The sequence below is a fragment of the Vombatus ursinus genome, unplaced genomic scaffold, assembly GCF_900497805.2.
Source record: "Vombatus ursinus unplaced genomic scaffold, bare-nosed wombat genome assembly UNPS02014778.1, whole genome shotgun sequence".
Taxonomy (NCBI): Eukaryota; Metazoa; Chordata; class Mammalia; order Diprotodontia; family Vombatidae; genus Vombatus; species Vombatus ursinus.
In genome coordinates, this window is record NW_020954556.1 from 19,921,971 (window position 1) to 19,943,985 (window position 22,015).

At 35.2% G+C, this 22,015-nt stretch overlaps 1 protein-coding gene across 2 annotated transcripts in view; it reads right to left on the minus strand.

The window, feature by feature from the left end:
• The window catches only part of GFPT1 (glutamine--fructose-6-phosphate transaminase 1), a 58,881-nt gene that overhangs the window by 28,089 nt on the left and 8,777 nt on the right, over positions 1-22,015 (minus strand). The window contains exons 2-10 of one of the 2 annotated variants that reach the window (XM_027865227.1): positions 15,117-15,224; positions 14,642-14,749; positions 12,201-12,326; positions 9,607-9,665; positions 7,773-7,907; positions 6,538-6,599; positions 5,205-5,284; positions 4,356-4,409; positions 513-618 (exon numbers count right to left, since the gene is read on the minus strand). In XM_027865227.1, coding sequence (XP_027721028.1) covers positions 513-618; positions 4,356-4,409; positions 5,205-5,284; positions 6,538-6,599; positions 7,773-7,907; positions 9,607-9,665; positions 12,201-12,326; positions 14,642-14,749; positions 15,117-15,224 — 838 coding nt within the window. The remainder of the gene's footprint in view (positions 1-512; positions 619-4,355; positions 4,410-5,204; positions 5,285-6,537; positions 6,600-7,772; positions 7,908-9,606; positions 9,666-12,200; positions 12,327-14,641; positions 14,750-15,116; positions 15,225-22,015) is intronic. The other variant, XM_027865226.1, reaches the window with a different exon arrangement.

Sequence of the window (22,015 nt, forward strand, 5' to 3'; positions counted from 1 at the left end):
TGTATGCAAGCTATATTATAACCTATTACCACAAAAAACTACATGTAAGAAGTAGTATAAAAGGCATTACACCAAGAACATCTATGATTAGAAAAGGAGACAGACTAGCTATGACTTCCAAGTTTTAAGCCAGAATGACCAGGAGGATGGTTATGCTGTCAACCCAATACAGGCACTTAGGAAGAAGGTCAGATTTAGGAGTGTTTGATATCTAAAAACTGTTTTAGACATGTTGAGCATGATATAAGGTAGGGCTAAATGTTCAACAAGCAATTAGAGATTTGGAACTAAAAGCTCAAAAAGAAGAATGGAAATCTGCATATACAGATTTGGGATTATTAGTAGAAGATGAAAACTACACCCATAAGTGAAAGATAAGCTTGCCAAAGGGAAAAAATATAGAGAGAAGAGGATCAAGAAGAGTAGATTTCCAGCAAATGATGTGACTTTCCTAAGGCATTAGGTTTGTTTTTTTTTTGAATTTTTTTTTTCCAAAAAAAGTAGAAGCTTACCTTGCATCAGAAGCAAAGTAATATTCAACAGCTTTTTCTTCAACAGGAAAAAGGCAAGTAGTACTGTCCACACGAGAGAGGCTACAACTTCCTTTCTTGTCTTTGCCTGGGATAGTATTAACAGACATCATCTCACACACTTCAAGAAATACAATTAAATATAATCTTCAAGCACAACCCTTATATCTCTACCAACATGAAGCAATTTCAGCATTGTCTCAGCAGATATCACTTGAAAGGCAATAAAGGAAGACCTCCATGGACTGTAGCACTAGCCACCTTATTTCCTATGTCACTGGGTCATCAAAATAAAGGATAGGAGGGCATACATGGTCTAATAAAATTTATCAAACTGTAAATAATTCTCAATAGTTGTGTCACCTTTTAAAAATTTTAGATATTTCAATTACAAATTCAGCATCACTAAGGTGCTGCTTTGTTTTTCAGGGTTTTTTGCCAAAGGCATGCTTATGTTTTCACTCCAATTTTTCACACTTAACAAAAATTTAAGTTTTTGTATTGAATAAATCAGAATGTTTCCATGAAAAGACAAAAACAAGCAATAATATTCTTTTCAATTATCTCCTAAAAAAACCCAATTTGTGGAAAGTTTAACAGAAAATCATCATCACAAGTCAAATTTTATGATATGCTTGTTGTACACAGAGGCTCTAAAAATAATAAGCAATAGAGATGAAAGAAAAGGGTTTTCCCTATTTGTAAGGAGAAAAAAGGCAAAGAAATCAAGAAAACACCAATTACGTTAGTGCTAATTTCTAATAACAGCCAATCAAATCAAAACATTGTTCTTTTTTCTGCAAAATAAACACCTTCAACCATTTGGAAGACAGACCAAAATATTGATAATTATTTTATATGAAAATGTAATATACTTAGTGGGTGTATATGTATGTATGTATGTATGTATGTATATATATATGTATACATATATATATATTCAACGAGAATATATGTATACAGGTGTATATGAGACAGGCAATTTTAAATATGTAAAGTCCCATAATCAAATAATCATGGCTTATAATCAAAATGGACTTCATGTTGGTTTTTTGCCACCAATGTATGCCCCACCTTCATTTATTTTGATAATGTAATTATGAAACTTGGGGATGAAGAAGAAATGACCAGAAGACATTAAGAGTTAATTTTTCAAACAATTTTTCAGCTAAAGTACCCAACTCTTGATTAAAGCATGCATGTAGATTTCTTTTCCAGTTCTTAAGCCTGCATGCCACATCTTTACTGTGTAAATATGGTTTTCTACAGGTTCAATTTATTCTTCAAGTTTGTATAAGTTAACACAACTGTGCTTTGCTCCTTCATTCATTCAACAACCATTTATTGAACAGCTTGTGAGGGCAAACTAAGGAGCTCTCTTTATTCTTCAGGCTCTTTGTTTGTCAAGTTAATTTAGTGATTTAAACTTCTAGCACCACTTGTGCAAAGATTACAAATCTGGGATATATTTTTAAATTACTTACACAATTTCTAAAAGTATGAATTTCTTTTCATGACAGAACTTTCTAAAATTCAGTAACATTTCAGCAGAACAATGACAAGACAGGCCAAGGACTAGGATTATCTTAAACCCAAAGTCTTCCCTACTTTCAGTTATTCAGCTACAAAATTGCATCTTTCAGTACTTTAGTCACTATAAGAAACTCTCCTTTAGTCAGACATCTCAATTATCTTTAGAAAACAAAATCAGTTGCACAGCTAAGCCACATCTCTCTTCAAAAGCTAATGAAATAAAGGCCCTATCATTTCCGGACAGGAGGGTCTCTTTTTCACTTTGTTTCTTGTATTGTCTTTATATTTAGAACTAGATGAGTTTGACCTTTTACACATAAAGAAACTGAAGCCCACAAGGGGAAAAGACTTGCTGAATAAACACAGCTAATAGGTGGAAGAGCTGGAAATCAAACAAAGGTCCTCTCAATTCCAAATCCAGGGTCCTTTCTACTCTACCAGACTTCCTATTCCTAGCACTCAGCACAGAGCCTGGCACACAGTAAGTGTTTAATAAATACTTTTTTAAATTCATTCCTCTCAATGAAACCTCAACAGTTCTCCTTTGTTCACTCCAACTAAAGTAAAGAATTACAGAAAAATTGAAAACTTTACTAAAAAGTTTTGGATAAATTATCACAATCTAAAAAAGAAAGGATGGAACAGTATAAATCTCACTAAATCTAAATAAACAGTCCATGAGCAACATATAAAATTCATTCGGTGAAATGGGTATTTTTTTCTATGGGCCCATGGGATAAGAAGACAGTAATAGATCTCTATTCAAACTACAGGGTTGAACCTTCATGTCCCAGCTCTGCACTGACTCAATGTATCTATAAAATTAGTACTTCTAATTCCTATTTTTTTCTCATTTATTAAATACATAGTATTTCTGCTTACTTCACAAAGTGGCTCTGATGATCAATGAGATCACTGGTGTAAAAGTGTCTTACAAGCTATAAGCCTACTTTATAAAGGCATTATTAGGATATATTCACATTATAACTTTCTGATAAAAACTACATTCAAAATAATTGCTACATGTAAATTTTTAATGGAAAAGTAGCCCAACATTCACAAAAGAAAACAAGGTAGTCTTTCCACCAAACATGTATGTAACATTTCAGAAATCTGGCAAAGTCTGTTTCCGAAGACACAGTTTCAGTACCTAGATATTTTTTTTAATATAACCTGATTTGTTAGTAAGAAATCTTTATCACACTGGTCTCACTATACTTCCTCTCCAAGTTTTGATTTTATTTTCTTCTAATAGCTATTTGTACTTGAGTGTTTAAAAAAAATCTCCAAAATGCATTACTAACCCATTTAGTTAACGAGGACATTACTTATGTGGTGCCTTTCTTCCAAATTTTCTTGAGCCTTACTAATATTCTTCCATTATTTCTAAAAATCCTACTAGAAAAAATATACAAGGCAATATATTCCACCTTTGGAACAACTGGTTAACAGACTTCACGGAAGCTCTAGTTTCAAGGTCTCTCTATTAACTAGAAGGCCCATGCTTAAAAGAGAAGAAAGTGATGTAGTCATAAAAAGCACTGGTCTTAGAAGACCAAGGTTCAAGTTTTGGATAAAGGATTTAGTAGCTATGTGACTGCACACCAATCAACTAGTACTTATTAAGCATCTACCATGCGCCAGGCACTGTGCTAAGCACTGGGCACTGTAAACTGTCCTCATCTATAAAATAAAAGTAATATTTGTCTTAGTTGACTTGTGTAGTTTTTGTAAGAGTACTTGTAGATCTTGAAGAAATAGAGAAATAATACAGTATTTAGTATAACATACCATTAATATAGTATATATACAATAATACAGTATGTCCTCCTGTGGGCATTCTAAGAAAAATTTAAATAAAGTTACTGATTGAAGTTACCGTGCCTTTTTTTTGGAGGGGGGGGCTAGGCAAAGGGGTTAAGTGACTTGCCCAGGTTCACAGAGCTAGTAAGTGTTATGTGTCTGAGGCAGCATTTGAACTCAGGTCCTCCTGAATCCTGGGCCGGTGCTCTATCCACTGCGCCACCTAGCTGCCCCGATGCTATTTTTTTAAAAAAGGTAACAAACTATTATCTATCAGACTGAACTAGGTATCAAATTTTAATATTTCTTAACTTCTTTAGTTGTAATGGATTTGCATTTTTTTAAAGAAAGTCATAATTACACATTAATGATGTGGCCCTCAATTTAGTTCTTGTTAAGTCCCCCTTCCTTTCCTCCTTGACAACAAATTTTAATATTAAAGTATATACACTATATATATATATATATATACACATATCAAGAAGGCACCTTTTTCCTGATTTATGGATATTACATCAATAGAATGATCCATAGTTTGTACAGCTGAAATTACAATGTGAAAAAAGACACTTAAGTGAATGGTAAAAAACTAAAATAGAAATAAAACTATCAAAAGTATCAGCTACAAATCTAAGAAACTGACATGCACAATAAAAATATCAATCAAGCTAATATATTCTAGAACAGCCACACTATTAACCCCCACTGAGGATGTATTTTTCTAAATAATGCAGCTTATATGAAAACAAATTATTTAAAATAAAATCCAGTGCATGTTAACAGAGAAAAATAAAATGGAATGCTTTATGACTACAATTTCAGAAATTTTCTTAGTATTCATATATTTCCATTTTTGTTAATAAACAAATTAAAAGTAGTCACCTAAAAGTCAAATTCAAGCAAGCCAAATGCAAACTGCAAATTAGAAATGATAAAAAAAAAGCATCCTAAAAAGTAAGAGCACATTTAGAGGCCCAGGGCATTCACTCCAACAGCAGGGAATTAATGGGAAATCAACCAAAGAGAGGCTCAAGATCCCTCTCTGTCCATGCAATCAAAGGGCACGCTTCCCACCTCTGTTTCCCTGTGATCCCCATTGTGTGAGGGTTGATCCAATCTGAACCCTAGCTAAAAGAGTACACAACAGGAAAAAAACTACTAGTCATCAAAATCATAAAAAACAAAAGTTCGTTTCAAAATGTTACCTAGACAGAATTATTAACAAATACAGTTAAAGAAATGCTTCCTTATACAAGAAAAAAAAAAAGAAGTCCCACATCTCCTACACTGCTGTATAAGGTTTCCTTCACAGCAGAAGGTTGTAGAAAGAATTCATACCTGTTCTATACAGTATTGGAATATGGTCCGTGGACAGCTTATGCTCACTTCGTACTCCAATCAGGAGGGGGCTTCCTCGCCTGCAAGTACAATGGTGCTAAGGATAAGACCAGTGTATTGCAGTACTATGGACTTGTGGGAAAAGAGTTCAAAATGCTATAGAGTCAAATTTTTCCTCCAAAGTCCACGCCAACACTAATAACTGAACTCTTCAAAAAAGAAGCAACTGGATAGAATATGGTTTTACTAGTACTCTGGAAAGAAATCCACATTTGCAGAGGAACAGAAAAAGAGGACTCTATGATCAGGAACTTAGAACTGTCTAACCAGTCAATTTGGAAAAGCAGAGTGAAAAGTACTATTTCTAGCTTAATGAGTACAATTTAGCCATGATCTAGACTGCCCCTCAATTTCTAACTATGTACCTTCTGACTAATTATATATTCTTCATTGTCATTTATTTTAGGTAAATCCAGTAAGAAAATCTAGGTCTATAAAAATAATGGGATAATGACACGCTTCACAAAAAGTATCCCTTAAATAACAGGCAACTATCACTTTTTAAATAATTCAGTGTAGATAAAATTCATAAAGAATACGTCATGTATAAAATGATTCAAGTCTTATAGAATATGCAGAACAATCTCAATATTTTCCTTAGCACACAAAAGCCCTGTATCAAATTCTAAATAATCAAATGAAAAAATTCTAAACTTTTAACATCTCAAGGAGGCATTCCTATATATCTAACATTATAAAAAAGAAAAGGGACCAAAAAACTATTCAATACTAAGCATAGATATTTGTCTTTTCCACTACTAAACTTTTACCTCTGCAAAAGGGCAGCCAAGCTGCTCAAACATAGTCTCTTTTCCTTGGTGTGAAATTCAGTTTCAAATTCAGTATCTTGGGCTTTCTGATTTTGGAAAATAGGTGAAAGTAACTGCTTATCTTCTTCACAAAGGTAAGGAATCATAAGCATGGAATACAGGATACATTCACAAATGTGCTGCTTAGTTTTACTAAATTGTTTTCCTCTTTGTTCTATTCTTGGTCATAAGAAAGGGCTCTCTGGGTAGGGGAAGGGTAGGGACAAATTAAGAAATGAAGGTGAAGCAAAAAGCTAGAAATAGCCATTTAAAAATGTATAAAAGTAAAAGCTCTTCTCTGATTCCAACCCCGGGGGGGGGGGGGGGGTCAGAGTTTAGATGATAATAATAAATAAGGTTTTTTTTCAAATTTAAAAAAAAAACATAGTCAGGGAAATCACCAAATGGTACAAAGAAAAATTCCAAGAAATAATAAAATTATTAAATAGCAAACGTATCAGTACCTTGTACCTACTGCTTGTCCAGGATAATGCACACTTTTAAACACAAGTGCAAAGGCACCTTCCTAAGAGAAAAACAAGAATGTTTGCTTACCATATTTTACATGACCAAATATTGAATCTGAAACTATCAATCAAACAATAAGTATTTACTGAATGTTTACTAGGTGCCAAACACTGCACTAAGTGCCGGGAATACAAAGAAAACACAAATTCATTCCTGTCCTCAAGGAGTTTGCATTCATAAGGGAGACAGCATAAGCTAGGTAAATGTAAGGCAACCTTAGGGGAGGCCTTAGCATCTGATAGCCCTTGAAAAGGCCTCCTATAGGAAATGGAACTTAACCTGAGTCTTAAAGAAAGTAAAGAATGCTAAGTGATGGCAAGAGGGCATTCCAGGCTTTGGGGTCAGCCAGGACAGTCAGGAGGACCATGTACAAAGAACAGCAAATAGGATAATGTGGTTGCATGCAAAAGCACATAAAAGAGTAATGTTTTAGAAGACTGGAAGGAAAATGGAAGCCATTAGAGTTTACTGACTGGGGAGATGACACGGTCAGAAGTAGGCTTTAGAAAAATCATTTTGGTAGCGAAATGGAAGATGAAGTGGGGAGGCCTGAGACACAGAGTACAATTAAAAGACTACTGGAAAAAAAAAAAAAAAAGATTGCTACAGTGGTCCACAAAAGAAGTGATGAGGGCCTGAATTAAGGAAGTGGTTTTGTAAGGGTACATAATCACTGACTTCAAATATTTAAAAGGTCATGTAAATAAGGCATTAGTTTCCCCCAAGGGGAAAACAAGAATCAATGGGGTGCAGGGAGATTAATTATAATTCAATGTAAGGGAGAACCATCTAACAATGAAATCTGTCCAAAAATGGAATGGACTGCATGGTGGGGGGAGTTAAGTTCCCAACGCTAGATGCTTTCAGGAAGAAGCTAATCACTTGTCAGGGATATTTTAAGAAGGACTCATGTTTCAGACAGGAGTTGAATTAGACAACTTCCAATGTCCCTTCCAAGTCTAAGCTTCCATGGTTCTACACTGTCATTTGTATGTTTTGGTTATTATATATAAAGTGCAACAGAAGCAGAAAAAAAGAAAAAAAAAAATCAAGAAAAAAAATCATTCCTTTTTAACAAATAAAAAAACAGTACTGGTATATCACCAGTGATTTCCATCACAATAAGTTCTGACAAAATATTCACTTTAAAATTAAATATTATTTTAAATACCAGTTGTTGGATTACTCTCTCCACCAGTGTTGTGAAACTGATATCATCACTTTCTCGGTTGTCATACATGTATTTAACAAGTTTAGCAATTGACTCCGTGTCCGTTTCAGATTCAAAATCATAACCTTTGCTTTCCTGTTAAGAAAAAAAAATTAAGAAACAGTTTTCCTTTTCCAAATCTTTCTCTGTATTTTCCCAAAACTTCATCAAGTCTCTTCCTAACATTTTTTTCTGACATCTATCATCTTACTCTACAGTTTAGTGAAAAGGAGTACACATTCTAATTCCACAGTAATACCAATATTTAAAGTATTCTGATTAACATTTTGGATGGAAAATTTTTCTCATACACATACATCTAGATCATCAAGTTTCAAAGAACTAACTAGACAAAAATAAATCCCATTAACAGCTAAATAACAAAAGTTAGAATTTATATAGTACTGTAAAGTTTTCAAGGAGTTGTATATGTTATCTCATTTAATCGTCACAATAACCCTCAGAAATAGATGCTATTTAGTATCCCAATTTTATGGATGAGAATACTGAGGCAGACAGAAATTAAGTGAGAATTGTCTAGAGTCAAACAATTGCTAAGTGTATATGGCTGAATTTGAACTCAGGTCTTCCTGCCTCTGGGTCTAGAACTTTATCCAATGTGCCACCTAGATGCCTCTTACAGCATTAAAGTAGCTGTCTATTGAATGCTTAATCCATATTGAACATAACAATGTTTCCTTGATGACTTGGGAGTTTTTTCAAAGTTGGACAGTGCTCTCAGGTTCCTCTTAAGATTATCATTAAAAAGTACCAAAAGGTAAAAGATTTGGCTTTTGCTGTACTGATCAGAAGATATCTAAGAACAGTTCTTTTTAATCCATACTATACTTTGGGTACTGGAAGACAGAAAGAGGTAGAGACACAACACAGGAAGAAGGAGTTGTCCATTTTTTAAAGTTGATGTTTAAATAAGTAAGGAACTTAGGAAATAAAAGTCTTGTAGTGAGGCAAAAATTTGCTGCTGGCCTGTAACAGTCCATAGATTGATAATTGGGAAATAATACTCTACAGTTGCTTTTTTGAATAAATCTCTAATATTAGAAATAAACAGGAGATAAAGCAACTTATTTTTTTTTAAATAAAATCAGTTAAAAATAAAATAAAATCAGTTCACAGTGGGCCTGACTTCAAATCCTGCTTCAGACACATTAACACTCACTAGAGGCAGCTAGGTGGTGCAGTGGATAGAGCACTGGCCCTAGAGTCAGGAGGACATGATGTTCAAACCTGGGCTCAGACACATAACACTCACTAGCCATGTGACTCTGGGCAAGTCCCTTAAACCCAACTGCATCATCAAAATAAATAAATAAAATGAAATCAGCTATCTGAGTTAAGCTTTTGGTTGTTTTACATTCCAGATAAATGTCATTTCCATTGCAAACAAGAATTGCAGAACTGTTTTCCCTTTATTTGAAAATACCAAATTACGGTGATTTACAATATACCTGACATGTTTATTAGGGCTCACTTTGTTATCCCTAGGTAATATATTAAATACTTCAAGGTGGTTTCAGAAAAGTAGAATTGACAAAGACAACAATCTCTGTTTGCCTTATTAGAGACTAACTTCAAAAGTACCGACGCTCAAAAAGATTTATCTCATTAAGTGACCAACCTTCTGATACATTTCCAAATTTATCTACACCAATTCTCAAGTAAGACATGAAACCTACCATGTAGCCTAACAGACAACTTCTCACTCTTCTTTATATTATATATGGATTCTTTTATAATTAGAGACTTGAGGTCTTATTTAGGTCCTTTTGCTTACCAGAAACTTTCTCAAATCTTTGTAGTTGGTGATGATCCCATTGTGAATTACAATAAATTCTAAAGAAAAGAAAAATATGTATTGACAATACATACTACATAAAGGCCTAATGAACACAAGAATATAATAATTCAATCAAAAGTTTTATAAACAGATTACTGCTTATTTGTGGAATATCTTGGTTTTCAGCTTACTAATATACCATCTTTCTTTATTCTTGTTTCTGCAAATACAACGTATACAGGGAAGCTTTTTGAAACCAAAACATTTAAATTCTTCATTTCTGGGGAGGATGTGAATCAAATATAAGATATTTTGAGAAAAATAAGGCAATCTGACTCAGACTCGTATTGTGCAAGTTTGCCAGATGATCCATTCATAGAATGGAACTGGAAAGTGAAGAGACAACACAGAGAAAATTATCATGGTTCAATTAATTCATCTTAAGCAATGACTCTAGATCAGAGAAACTTACCTTTAAACATATCCACAAAGGTATATTCCAAAACCAAAAATAAAATAATCAACATATGATAATGTCTTTTTAAAAGTAGTGATGTAACTAATTCAAAGAGCAGATAATCAAGTCAACTGTAAAATTATTTTTGTCCATGTATATAATGCAAACTATATTTCCAATGCTAACTTATTAAGTGATTTTTGATCCAGGAAGAAAAAGCTATTTGGGTTAAGTGATTAAAATGGACTAATAAAATGTATAGATCAACTTATTTTATTTACTTCTTGTTCCCAAAAAAGTTGTTTAAATTAAATTGCATTAAAAACCATGAAAAAATATTTTTGCTATAAAAAAGGAGAGGATATTAACTCAAATAATGTATATTTCAAAGTAAAGCAAAAATAAAGAACAGTTTTTTTTTTATTAAAAAATACATAATTGGGGGCAGTTAGGTGGCGAAGTGGATAGAACATCGGCCTTGGAGTCAGGAGGACCCAAGTTCAAATCCAACCTCAGACACATAACACTTACTAGCTGTGTGACCCTGGGCAAGTCACTTAACCCCACTGCCTAGCTCCCTCCCCCAAAAAGAAATACATAATCATATCAGATTTTAAAATGTTTTGGGAAGTAGGGAGAATCTGTCAAACTACAGGGTGTTCCTAAAGTCCTTGTACGGTTTTATGCTTTAGTAATTTCAGAGGTATAAATGCTACAAACTTACCTCCTCAAAAAAAAACAAAAAAACCATCTCCCTTTGAAGATGGCAAATACTGAAAAAAATCACCTGCATTCTCTAGCTAACTAGCTAAGCTTAAGTCTATAACAGCATTAAGAAAATTAGCTTCCCATTATAAAGAGGCTCCCCATAGAAATTTAATTGATAACTGTTTAACAAGAGAAGAGACTATCACTGAAATTCAGAATGCATTGGAACAGAACCCCAAAGATCAGTGAGCCCTATGTCTGCTGAACTGAACATTCCAAAAAATACAGTACACAGAATCCTAAGTGTAATTTCTTAAGCATGCTTACAAGGTTACAGTTGTTCAAATGGTACAAGAAGATTGCTATGTTAGGTCAGACTTCTGTCAACTGATAAAGGTCAAAAACTGGAAACTCTAATGATGTTCTTGACAAGTTGACCTTTTCTGACAGAAGAAATTTTCCACAAAGTAGAAAAGTTAACCATCACAACTGCCCCATCTGGCATATAAAAAAGCCTCAACAAGTCAAGTAACATAAAAGACTCTCCAGAAGTTAATGTTTGGTGCACCACTAAGAGGTACTGCATTACGGCCCTTTCTTTTTCAAATATACAGTCAATGGCAAACTGTTTTATTCCCAAACTGCAGAGGTTACATTTATTAAATAACACTATTTTTCAACAAGACAGAGCGCTCTGTCATTATGAATTGCCTTGCAACATTTCTGGATGACTGTAGTTTGGTAGAAGACATCTACTTCAGTCACCTGATCTATCTCCAATAGGGCTTTTTCTTGGAGACCCTTGTCAAAACTGTCTTGTTTGCATCAAAATCTTGTTCTTGAATGATCTTAAGGCTAGAGAATTACAAATGCAATCCTTTTAATCACTGAGCAGCAGCTGATGAAAGTTTTTACAAAGTTCAAAAATCTAGGGGCAGCTAGGTGGTGCAGTGGATAGAGCACTGGCCCTGAAGTCAGGAGGACCTGAATTCAAATCTGACCTCAGACCAAACACTTGACACTCACTAACTGTGTGACCCTGGGCAAGTCACTTAACCCCAATTGCCTAAAATAAAAAAAAAATCTACTAGAAAAATGTGTAACACAAAGAGGGTTGTTATGTTTAACTTTAATAAGAAATGCCAATATTTTAAAATTTAAATAATTAACCTTTCAAATCTTGTTTTTGTAAGTAAAAAACTGCACTAAACCTTTTGGAACATCTTGAATAGATCCAATTATAAATAGTGAGCTTCTGAAATGAAAATTTTTGGTATGATAGTTAAAATTCTAAGCCAATTTTCTCTGAAATACAATTTCCAAGTGGAATTTAAGTGTCTCAGCACCATACCGAAAAAAATAATAAAACCTATGGTTCACATCTTGTCTTCTACCATTTATCCTGTTGCATCTAATCTGCACATACCATTGTTTTTATCAGAGCGCTGTGGATGGCTATTAACTGGATTAGGTTCCCCATGGGTGGCCCAACGGGTATGAGCTATTCCAAGATGTACATCAAATTCTATATCCAAGTCCATATCCTGTTGTTCTGAAAAAGATATAATGGAAAATTGTAATCTTAAATCATGGAATATAGATGTCAAAAAATAATAAACATAAGTACTAAAATATTATTAGACTGTAATGAACAATTAAACAAAATATCTTGTTCAAAAATACTTAACACTTAAAGAGTTAATATAGTTCCCCAACTGATCAATGGTCAACAGATATTAACAGCTCTGAAGGGAATAAATCCAAAATCTCTACAGTCATATGAAAAAAGTCTCCAAATAACTAAAAACAAGAGAAATGCAAATTAAGGCAAGCTTAAGGTTCCACCTCACACCCATAGGATTGGTAAAGTTGACAAAAAAAAAGGAAAAGAACAAATGCTGGAGAAGCTGCAGGGAAACAAGCCCATTGAGGCACTGATGGGAGAACAGTGAACTGGTCAAGTCATTCTATACAGCGATTTGTGAATAGATCCGAAAAGTTATTCAACTGTGCATACCCTTTGACCCAGCAAATCCCTTCTCTCTAATTACACAACTACCACACTAGTTCAAGCCTTCTTCACCTCTTGCCTAGATTATTACAACAGACTTATAGTTGGTCTCCCTGCCTCACATCTTTCCCCCCACTCTCACCCCCACCCCCACTTTAGTCTATTTCTCTGCCAAAGGAATTTTCCTCAAGCACAGATATGACTATGGCACTTCCTACACTCAATAAACTCCAATGGCTTCCTACTTGCCTGCAGGATGAAACATAAACTCCTCTGTTAGGCTTTAAAAACACTCCACAATCTGGCCCCAACCTCTCTTCCTAGCCTTACTGGACACGACTCTTCCATCCAACTTTCTGAAATACAGTCAAATTGGCCTTTTTACATACGGTCCCTACGTGACACATTCCTTAAACTGGTTCCTTATATATAATCCTCCATCTCCCATCCTAGTGCCTTTGTACTGGCTATCCCACGTGCCTGAAATGAACTCACTCCTCATCTGACTCACAGCATCCCTGTTTATTCAAAATGCAGCTCATGGGGGCAGCTAGGTGGCACAGTGGATAGAGCACCAGCCCTGGAGTCAGGAGGACCTGAATTCAAATCCGGCCTCAGACACATAACATTTACTAGCTGTGTGACCCTGAGCAAGTCACTTAACCCCATTGCCTAGCCAAAAAAAAAAAAAAATGCAGCACATGCACCACCTTCTAAATGAAGCCTTTCCAGAAGCCTCACCCTCCTTCTCAAACTACTTCCTACTTAAATAACTATTTGTACTTTATTCTCTCTATATTCATTCTGAATATATATGTGTATGTACATATACAATACTTTATTCTCTATATTCATATTCTGTATAAACACATACATATATATACATATGCATAGACACCTAAATGCAGATACATATAATTACACACACACATATATATACATATATATACATACATATACATATATATACACATACACAATATATAATTAGAAATAGAAATATGTTTGCTGTTCCCCCATTAGAACATTAATACCTTGTAAAGATTGTTTCTTCACTAGATTCATATCCCCAGTGCCTAGCTTGTTGATTAAGTGATCCACTTAATCCAGCCCAAGCTAAATCATCCTCCACACTTTGTTGATGGCAACAGTCTTCTCCCAAACACGTCAGCTCTAAACCTTGGGAGTCATCACAGAATCACAGGATATGTGAAGACATGCTAGAAGTCATGCAGTTCCATCAAAATCTTTGACTCCTCTCAGTCACCAAGTCCTTTACTCTTTCTGTACAATCTCTCTTCCATTCATTTCCTCCTTGGCATTCCTACTGTCACTATCCTAATTCCATAACCTCTCACTAGGACTATCTTTCTAAAATATAGATGTTATTTCCAGTGACTTGCTCAAAACCCTTAATGGCTTATTACAACAAAGCAGGTAAATTCTATCTCTGAAGGTAACTAAAACAGTCAGAAACCTGACACCAAGGTAACTTTTCTAGCTTTATCTTTGATTATTTACCTACATTTAGAACCACAAAAATATCATAATTGGAAAGAACCTCAAAGATTAGCTAGGCTAACACATCCTGACTGAAACTTGCCTCTATGATAGCTCCAGTGGGTGATCATTCAGCCTCTATTTGATGAAAGGAAATCCACTACCCTCCTGAGGTGGCCTGGTTCACTTTTGTACAATTCCAATTATTAAGTTAACATAAAGAAAAACTTCCTAAATCTGCTCCTCTATATCTTTAATATATTGCTCCCTCTTATCAATTAAAAGCTGACAAAAATTTCAGGTAAACATGAAGAAAAGCAGTTTGAGGGAGTCCAAAATGAAACTTAGTACATTACTGTTAACTTCTTCATCCAGCGCCTTAACTTTCCCTTTCTTCTTAATAAGCTGGATTTTGCAGGCATTGGCTTCCCAGTCCTTGTCATTGCCTCCATCAACTCCCACTCCTAAACAATAAACAAAAAAAGGAGAAAAAAAAGGCTTACATAGTCAATTGCTCAGGAAATGACAGATGTGAAGGAAAAAAAAAATTAGGAAAATAAGTTTCTGTAGTTAGTTTGTTTTGTCCTTAGTTGAGGTTTTTTTTTTAATAGTGAAATTAAAATTACATGATTATCCCTTAAAAGATTAATTTTTATATAATTATGTATAACCACTAAAATTCTGTAAATAAATCCTTCTTAGCACTGTAAAAGAAAATTCCTCAATTATAAAATAATGATTGAAGATTTATTAATTTACCTGAGTCAAAGTTTATATTCAAGATGTATAAAAGATATTTTAGAATACTGCTAAAAAGAAAATATTAAATACCAGCAGAATCATATCCTCTATACTCCAGTCTCTGAAGTCCCTTGATGAGGGTCTCTAAGATCTCTCTCCTTGTCCGTGGAACATGGTAGTTCAGGTATGCAAATATACCTGAAAGGAAGGAGAATCAGCAAATAGGTATTATAACTAAGCAGGAGAAGCTAAATGTAGACATAATCAACTATACAATTCAGAATTCAATTAAACAAATGCTACACGCATTAAAAAAAAAGCTGAGATTTTCAAGAAACTCCTAGTTTCTGGTTTTCAGAAAAGCACTGTGGTGGCTGAATGAATGAAGAAGCATTTATGAAGCATTTATTATGGGCAAACACTGAGCTAAGTAATGGGGACTCAAACAGAAAAGTAAAATAGTTCTTATCCTCAAAGAACACATATTCTAACTGGGGAAGATAATATATGTAAAAGATTTCAGCTGCAGAGTGGATGGAAAGGTCAGAAAAGTCCTAAGGGTGCTGTATCAGGGTAGAAGGCAAGGCCCTGGGGTCTTTAGGGTAAATTAGCAATACGGCAAATGGTAAGGTTCAAAAGATATTAGGACTTCCAAAATTGGGAAGAAAGAGTAGGCCTGAGGTGTGAGTGGAAGATGGATTCTGCATTCCCTCTCAAAAGGAGGACAGAGGAGGTTATCAATGAACAGAATTAAAAGATAAGGGGGCACTGACAGGAAGGTTGAGGGAGAAGGGCAAATCATAATACTTACTCCATCAAGCTTTCTAGCACCTAGCTGTGTTCTGAAGAACTTGGAACAGGGAGAAGAGAAGGGATACTCCCACTGTGTGGAGACTGGATTGGAGTGGGGAAGTGATGAGGCAAGGAAGGTAAATAGGAGAATATGGCAATAGTTCAGGTAACAAGTGATAAGGGCTTAGATTAGGCTGCATGAATGAAGAGAAAGGGGACATATACAAGAGGTGTTTCTACAGAAGTAGAAATGGAAAGATGTGGCATGTGATTGAAAATTTAAGAGTGAGAATTTGAGGAACTGGGTGCAACTGAGATTACCAACAACCTGAAGAATTTCACACTGTGCTTAAAAAATCATCTGACCACAGACTGCCTTGAAAAAGTAGTAAGCTCCCTGTCACTGAGGGTCTTGAAGTAAAGGTTGAATGACCATCTATCATGTATCCCTCTGTAAAGGGAATTTATATTTCAAGTCTGGACTGGATTCAATGGCCAAAGAGGATCTTTCTAATCCTGAGATTACATGATTTTAATGAGCTTTGTTTCTCCACCAAAACTCAGTACATTCTTTGTACAAAGTAAGTACTAATAAAATGGAGACCTGATAAGGGGAAAAAAAGAAAAACATCTGACCAAAAAATTGATTTCCAAAAAGTACCTTAAGAATTAGGCTTTAGGGGCAGCTAGGTGGTGCAGTGGATAGAGCACTGGCCCTGGAGTCAAGAGGACCTGAGTTCATATCTGACCTGATACTTGACACTAGCTGTGTGACCCTGGGCAAGTCACTTAACTCTGATTGCCTCACTTAAAAAAAAAACAAAAAACAAAAAACAGAATTAGGTTTTAGTATTGAAACTGCCTTGAAAATAAAGTTCCTACAGCTCTGATCCTCCCCACCAAGGGATCACTAGTAGCCAAGGGATCCTTATAAATTTCAATAGCTCTGAAGGTACACAGGAAAGCCAAGTTAGAATTCAAAACACTGAATTTTTAATGAAGGGCTTTTAAGATCAAAAACTGTACCAGGAAGCAGGTAATGGAGGACTTCTAGGCAATGTCTGTCTGAATTGAGACTCTTTTATACACGTACCTCAGTAAAAACCTAAAAATAGCACTAGACCAAATAAGTAGTCTAATAAGAAACTATTTTAAGTGACTTCTTTACCTAAAAACTGAAGAAAAGTAAACCAGAAGCCCAAGGGCAATAGGAAAGAGGGCCTGACAGCAAAGCCAGTGCCAGCAAAGACAAACAAGACAGTATCCTCCCTGAGTAAATGGAAACCAGCCAGAGACAAATGAAATCTGTAAGGATCTGTATCCGGAGGCAGCAAGAATAGAGGATTCTGCAAGAAAGTCCCAGGGTAGTTAGAAATCCAAAGCTGGTACCTTGGAAATGAACAGGAACAATAGAAACTAGTCGAAGCATAGTAGCATTCAGACCAGGGTATCCTAGCACCAAAGTCTCTAAGATTCCTAGCACTCTGTCCTGAGACGACATGAAGGACTCTGAAAATCCAATGCTCTAAACCTCAAAGACTGGAGGTGGGAGGGGAAGGGAGAAAGTGTTATCTTCAGCAGAGGAACACAGATTATTCAGGGTGAGACCAAGAAAAGCTGAACATCCAACTCAAAAGCGAAGCAAGACAAGGAATCTAGTCCTGGCACACAACCCCAGTTAAGTAACTGGGGCTATTGAGATTAATGAACACAAGAAGATACAGAGCACTATAAAGAAATATAACAGATTCAGAGATACCCAAAAATCCTACCTAGATAGAGTACTACCTAACAACTGTAAGCACTTAAAGGAAAAAAAAATGGATATTCCACAATGAATACATGAATAACTAGAAGAAATGAAGCCAAAGATTAAAATAATAATAAAACAAAATCTCTGGAGAAAAGAACTGAAAGGAGAAAAAATAGCTTAAAACAGAAAATGATAAAATCTTACTCAGTAACTGACTATGAAAATTAGAACAAGCCAAAGAGAAATCAATGACTGTATGAGACAAAAAAAATTAGGAAAAAAAAAAAACAGAAGAAAACATAAGACATCTCATATTTGGAGAAGCGGGGAAGGAGGGGTGAGGAACTAACCTAGAAAATAGGTCAAGGAAAGATCATCTAAGAATCACTGGACTCTCTGAAAATCATAATTTGCTCCTCCTCCCCTCAAAAAAGGCCTAGGCTATATTCCAAGAAATCATAAATGAGAACTGCCCAGATTTCCTAGAACCAGAGGGCAAAATAAAGAGAGACCCCTGAAACCTAAAGCACGGGGGGGGGGGGGGGGGGGGGGCCAAGGACTTGGGGTGCCCTAGCAGGCAAGCTCCAGAAGGTTCAGAAACAAGCAGGACTCTGAGAGTTCTATAAACAAGGAGCCAGGAACTTGCAGCACTATGACTAAGGAGGTTCAAGGGGCCCAAATTCTGCAGCACTCTAACTTGAGATGCTCCTGTGGAACCTTATGAAAGGAACATTCTGAAGCCAAATGAGCCAAGGCAAGGATGGGCAAACTAGAGCTCAAGGGCCTTTTTTTGTAGGATTGCTGAGATGTAAGAATGTTGGGGCTTTTTTAAACTTTTAAATACAATAAAACTGTATTTAATAATGTAAAAACCATTCTTACCTCAGGGTTCTTACAAAAACAAGTCTTATTTTGATCCAGGTCTTGAAACCTATCAGCAATATGAGTACAGATACAACCACCAACACTGTTTTTTTCTTCATATGCCCTACAGTGCCTACAATAGAGCCTTATAAATAGTATGTACTCACTAAATAGTTTTTGGAAGATTAAATCAGAAAATTTTCTTATGATATAAAAACATACACAACTGCACTAGCAGAAGCAATTTACAAATAAAATGGCTTTTTTTTTTAAAGTAGAGGCATTGATTGCTATGTAGGGCAGCTAAATGTCACAGAGGTAGAGTACTGGGCCTGGAGTTAGGAAGGCCCAATTTCAAATCCAGCCTCAAACATACTTACTAGCTGAGTGACCCTGGGCAAATCACTTAACCCTTTTTGCCTCTGTTTCCTCCTCTGTAAAATGAGTTGAAGGAAACAGCAGACCACTCCAGTATCTTTGCCAAGAAAATCACAAATGGGGTTCATGAAGAGTAGGATACAACTGAAAAAGAACTGAACAACAATTGCTATGTAGGCAGGATTAAAGAACTTAGGTTTACAAGAAAAGTTTGTATTTTCCATATTACTTTTTTTTTTGACTTCCAAAATAAAAGTCAAAGTGTTTCAGTGTTGTAAAACATTAGAGAAATGTCTAATCTATAGACCATGCAGAAAGGGCAGCTAGGTGGTGCAGTGGATAGAGTGGCCCTGAAGTCAGGAGGACCTGAGTTCAAATCCAGCCTCAGAACAAACACTTGATTGTGTGTGACCCTGGGCAAGTTACTTAATCCCAATTGCCTAAAAATTTTAAAAAATTAGTTTAAAAAAAATCTAGACCATGCAGAGGAAATACAAAAATCAATTTCCACAGGGAGATGCAAGATTAAGAAAAGTATATGATTTTTTTTTTCTATTCTCAACCTTCTAAAATATTTCCTATCTGTCCTAAAAGTTCCAAACACCTTACAAGGTAATCTTTGATCAAAAAAATTTTTATATTATATAAAATACATATTTCATATGATAAATATATGTAATACTTTCAGGTTCACAAAGTATTGTTGTTCAGTCATTTCATAAGTAAAGAAAAAGAGAGATATATCAGGCAAAATTAGAAAGAAAGGTCAAGGGACAGCTAGGAGGAGCAGTGGATAGAGCTCTAGCCTTGGAGTCAGGAGGACCTGAGTTCAAATGCGGCTTCAGACACTAGACACTAGACATTTACTAGCTGTGTGACCCTGGGCAAGTCACTTAACCCTGATTGTCTCACCAAAAAAGGGGGGAAAAAAGGCCAAAAAAAGCTATAAGGAATCTTCCACATGTTGCCACAGTATGCTGCCTGGCAACATACCAGAGTTATGTAATTAGGTGCCAAGTAAACTAAGTTAAATTATAACCTGAAGTTATAGAGAAATGAGTCATTAACTAAGGACAAATTAAATTTCACAACCCACAATAGCAGAATGCAAATAAAATTTTTATGATGCATGTTATACAGCTAGCTATCTACTGGGGGAAAACACCTCACATGATGGAATTCTTTTAGTATTTTAATAATTAAATCCCCAAGGACAATATAGAAAAAATGTGTAAAATCAGTTCCATGTAAAAATACTGTTATAATCAGATTCCAGTGTATTTATTCTTCTTTATTCTGATAAATCATCATCAAAAGCTCTCCACGCTTCCCCACTAACAATCATAGGCTTCATTCATGATAGAAGAAAAGTCATGGAAAGAGTAAATTTGACAGAGAAAACAACAAAATGAATGTAAATACTACGTAACTATACTGACCAATCCTTGCCCTGGAGGAGAGCTGAGAAAATGTGTCTCCCTCATTTCAGGGAGGGGAGGGGAGATTTCATGTCCTATCAGATAGAGTGTGTTAGTTGGTGACACTGAACAAGTCACTTAATTTCCCTTTAGTTCAGGCTCCTCATCTATAAAAATGAGGGAGTTATACTAATTTATTTCTAAGGATCCTTATATGTCAAATTCTGTAATCCTATGGGCTTATGAAACAATCCAAAAAAGAAAAACATTGGTAAAGAACTGGAAACTGAGGAAGTTCCTGTGTATTGGGGAATGGCCGAACAAGTTACGGAACATGAAAGTAACAGAATACTATTGTGCTATATAACAAATGATGAAGGTGAGAGTTTCAGAAAAATCTAAAATTTCTTAGATGAACTGATACAGAGGGAAGTGAGAACAGAATCAGGCGATGAAGAGAGAAAAGTTTTTGTTAAATTTTAAAACTAAAGAGAAAAATATTATAGCTTTCTACTATTATAATAACATCTACTACATGTAATAATGTTATCTGTTATCCTGGACAAGAATACTAGAGTAAGAATAGGAACCCCACCATTAGTCATTTGAACATAACTAGACCTCAATTTTCTTATCTGTAATATGAGGGGCTTGGCCCATAGAATTATTAATATCTTTTCTAGTTTTAAAATATAGTTCTATAATAACACGGTAAGAGAAGGGAAATAGTTTTGCTCCTACAATTTACAAACAGAAATAACTGCAGTTCACACAAAAATAAAAGTGATTTGTTTAAAGAAATAAAAGAAAACTTGCTCAATTTTTAAAATTAAAAAAATGGTTCAAATGTATTCAGTATGTATTTGCTATAAATTAACTTACAGTTTCATTTAATGGCCAAGTAAATGGTTCAGAGGATCCATTCTACCAGTGTGGGCATTGCTCTAGGGCACTTGAGAGATGGAAGCTAAAGGACCCCATATACACAAAAAATACAGGTCTTTTTGGGGTGGCAAGAACTAGAAGGGGGGGTGGGAGAAATGTCCATCAATTGGGAAATAGCTAAACAAGTTATGGTATATGAAATGTGATAGAACACTATTGTGCTGTAAGAAATGAAGAGAATAGTTTCAGAAAAACCTAGGAAGACTGTATAAACTCAAGCAAAGTGAATAGCCAGGAAAAAAAAAATTTGCTCAATAATAGCAATATTGTAAAGATAATCAGCTGTGAAAGACTTAGTAACTCTGATCAACACAAAGGACTCAAGATGAAAAATGCCATCCACTTCCAAATAGCAAACTGATCAACTAAAAGGGCAGATTAAAACATTTTTTTCTCTTTCTTGCTTTATTCCCTGAATATGCAAATGTGGGAATTTGTTTTACATGTCTTTCTATTTGTAATGGTTTTGTATTTCTTGACTTCTTAATGGGTAGGGGAGGAGGTGGGGGACAGAGAGAATTTGGAATTGAAAATGAAACTTTTAAAAAAGAAGCAAAATAAATAAGAGATACAAACAGAAACAGAAGACGGAAGGCTCAGAAGACTTGGAGTTAGTGTAAAGAAAATGTCTTAACTCCTCTCTCCCAACCTCACGTCTATTCACCAGCTGTCCCCCATGCCTTCAATGCTCTCCCCCCTCACTTCCTCCTCCTGGCTTCCCTCAAGACTCAGCTCAAATGCTATCTTCTGCAGAAGGTCTTTCCCACTTCTAGAGCTTTTCCTCTGAGTTTACCTCCTATCTTTATCCTATTATAAATATCCTATATATAATATCCTAT